This window comes from Octopus bimaculoides, chromosome 6, assembly GCF_001194135.2.
Source record: "Octopus bimaculoides isolate UCB-OBI-ISO-001 chromosome 6, ASM119413v2, whole genome shotgun sequence".
NCBI classification, from domain to species: Eukaryota; Metazoa; Mollusca; class Cephalopoda; order Octopoda; family Octopodidae; genus Octopus; species Octopus bimaculoides.
The window spans coordinates 101,682,053-101,684,084 of record NC_068986.1 but is presented as its reverse complement, the minus strand read 5'-3'; the positions used below and the strand labels follow the sequence as shown (position 1 = coordinate 101,684,084).

The window sequence follows — 2,032 nt, the reverse complement described above, 5'->3', positions numbered from 1 at the left end:
AACAGAAATGGAAGTCTAAAATAATTGTTATTTATAAAGTATATATACATATATAAAACACGTACATACACAAGCACAATTACATAAAATCAGTCTTGGCCTTTCGTAGCGTATATTCGTTTCTTTATCCGTTAGTAATCTTGTTATCGATCTCACTTTGTCTCTCTATCCTGTAAACATACAAACCATTTATTTACATATATACAGAAATATATACACATTACACACACATGTGCACAAATGCTACGAATATCCTATCGAAAGATATAAATGTAAAAAAATATTGAGTTCGTGGTACTCCAGACCATCGAGGAAAAAGTGAAACGATAGGATTTGAAACAGAAATGGAAGTCTAAAATAATTGTTATTTATAAAGTATATATACATATATAAGAAAACACACACAAGAAGGAAAACATATGAAAAATATTCATGATCTGGCAGCGTGGCTAGCCAAGGAGTTACCGATATTTTCTGGTGTATTGGGCACTAGAGTTTTCTTGGAAGTGAAGCCGGCACCGACGTGGAGCGTGGAGCTGCCTGCTATATGTGCCGACTGGCGTGCGGAGGGGTGTTCCTACCGCCCGAGGGTTGCTGTGGAATGAGACCTATTCATGTGCGGCGCTGTCCTGTACTTTCCTGTCTTGGACTATGGATGTTGGCACTCGGGGCCATCTGTAAGTATTTGAATTTACCAAAAAAAAAACAAAAAAAAAATCTGAAAACTATATATTTATATATTTGCTTTTGAATTATTTTTGTCTATTATTTTCTTAGTACTTCGTGTCTGTAATTTTATTGTTACACGCTTTCCATAAACACACACACACATGCACAGATATATTGGATGTGTATTATGGACAAAAGTATCGTATACAATTGAAGCTATACATATAAATATTGTCACGTTTCTCGTGACTCATCGCTGTTTTGTTAAATTCTGCAACGAATAATATTTTCCCCGTTATTACAACCAGACAAAAAAACCAAATATATACATATATATATATATATATATATATATATATAGATGTATACATGCATGCACGAACGTATGTATGTGTGTGCTTGTGTGAGAGCTATAGTTGCGCGTTTCCAAACTGTATTGTCTATACATTGCAGTTTTATTTATTTTTTACCGATCAATACCTTGTATATATCAAAAACACACAAGTAATGGTATATGTATACCTCTATACCTAACTATTAAAGCTGTCAACTTATTCGTATTACTACTAAATACTGGGTGAATTTGAGACATATATATATATGTATGTGTGTGTGTGTGTGTGTACACGCATGTTAAAGCGTACATGTAGATGAGAACGGTAGATGAATGTTATTAAAAGAACACTGCGATAATTAATTTAGAATAAGTGACTGTTGTTTAATGCTCAGAGGTGAGGGATCGATTTTGAAGCACATCCATTTGTTTTATTCATTGACTCTCTCTCTCTCTCTTTCTTTATATATACACAAATACACGCATGCACACACACACAAACACACCGGCCATAGATTTTGCATAAAGTTACTTAAAGCTTCGTAATTTAACAGAAAGATTTAAACTCTGAGGATCGAGTGATTGTTTTGAAGTTATAATGGAAGTATTAATAACAATTTTATAAACTCATTAAGTATGCCAATTATATAACCTTTTTTATTCTCGTGATGGGTTCATTATTTTCGTTGTAAAATATATAGAACGATTGAGACGTACACACGTACCAAGTAAACACCAAACACGTGTGTGTCGCTACTATTATGTGTCTCTTTCTTTTCTATAACCGCATATTCTGTAACCAAAGTTGTATGAACGCCGTTTCTACACTCCACATTTCGCTACTAAAGTTAATCAGGTTTATATTAGTAAGGGGTTTCGAAAATCTGCTAATTGTTGCTTTTGTTAAAAAAAAAAAAAAAATCATAGGAAATACAAAACTTTAACTTTGACATAACTGCTTTCATTTCTTTTCTCTCACCGTCTCTGGCCCTCATCCCACCCCACGTATGTATGTATACACACACACAC

At 33.6% G+C, this 2,032-nt stretch overlaps 1 protein-coding gene across 2 annotated transcripts in view; it reads left to right on the top strand.

Moving 5' to 3' along the window:
* Positions 1-45: 45 nt before the first annotated feature.
* The window catches only part of LOC106869714 (2-phosphoxylose phosphatase 1), a 134,477-nt gene continuing 132,490 nt past the window's right edge, over positions 46-2,032 (top strand). For both annotated transcript variants that reach the window (XM_052969015.1, XM_052969016.1), the window contains exon 1: positions 46-677. In XM_052969015.1, coding sequence (XP_052824975.1) covers positions 548-677 — 130 coding nt within the window. In that variant the 5' untranslated portion in view covers positions 46-547. The remainder of the gene's footprint in view (positions 678-2,032) is intronic.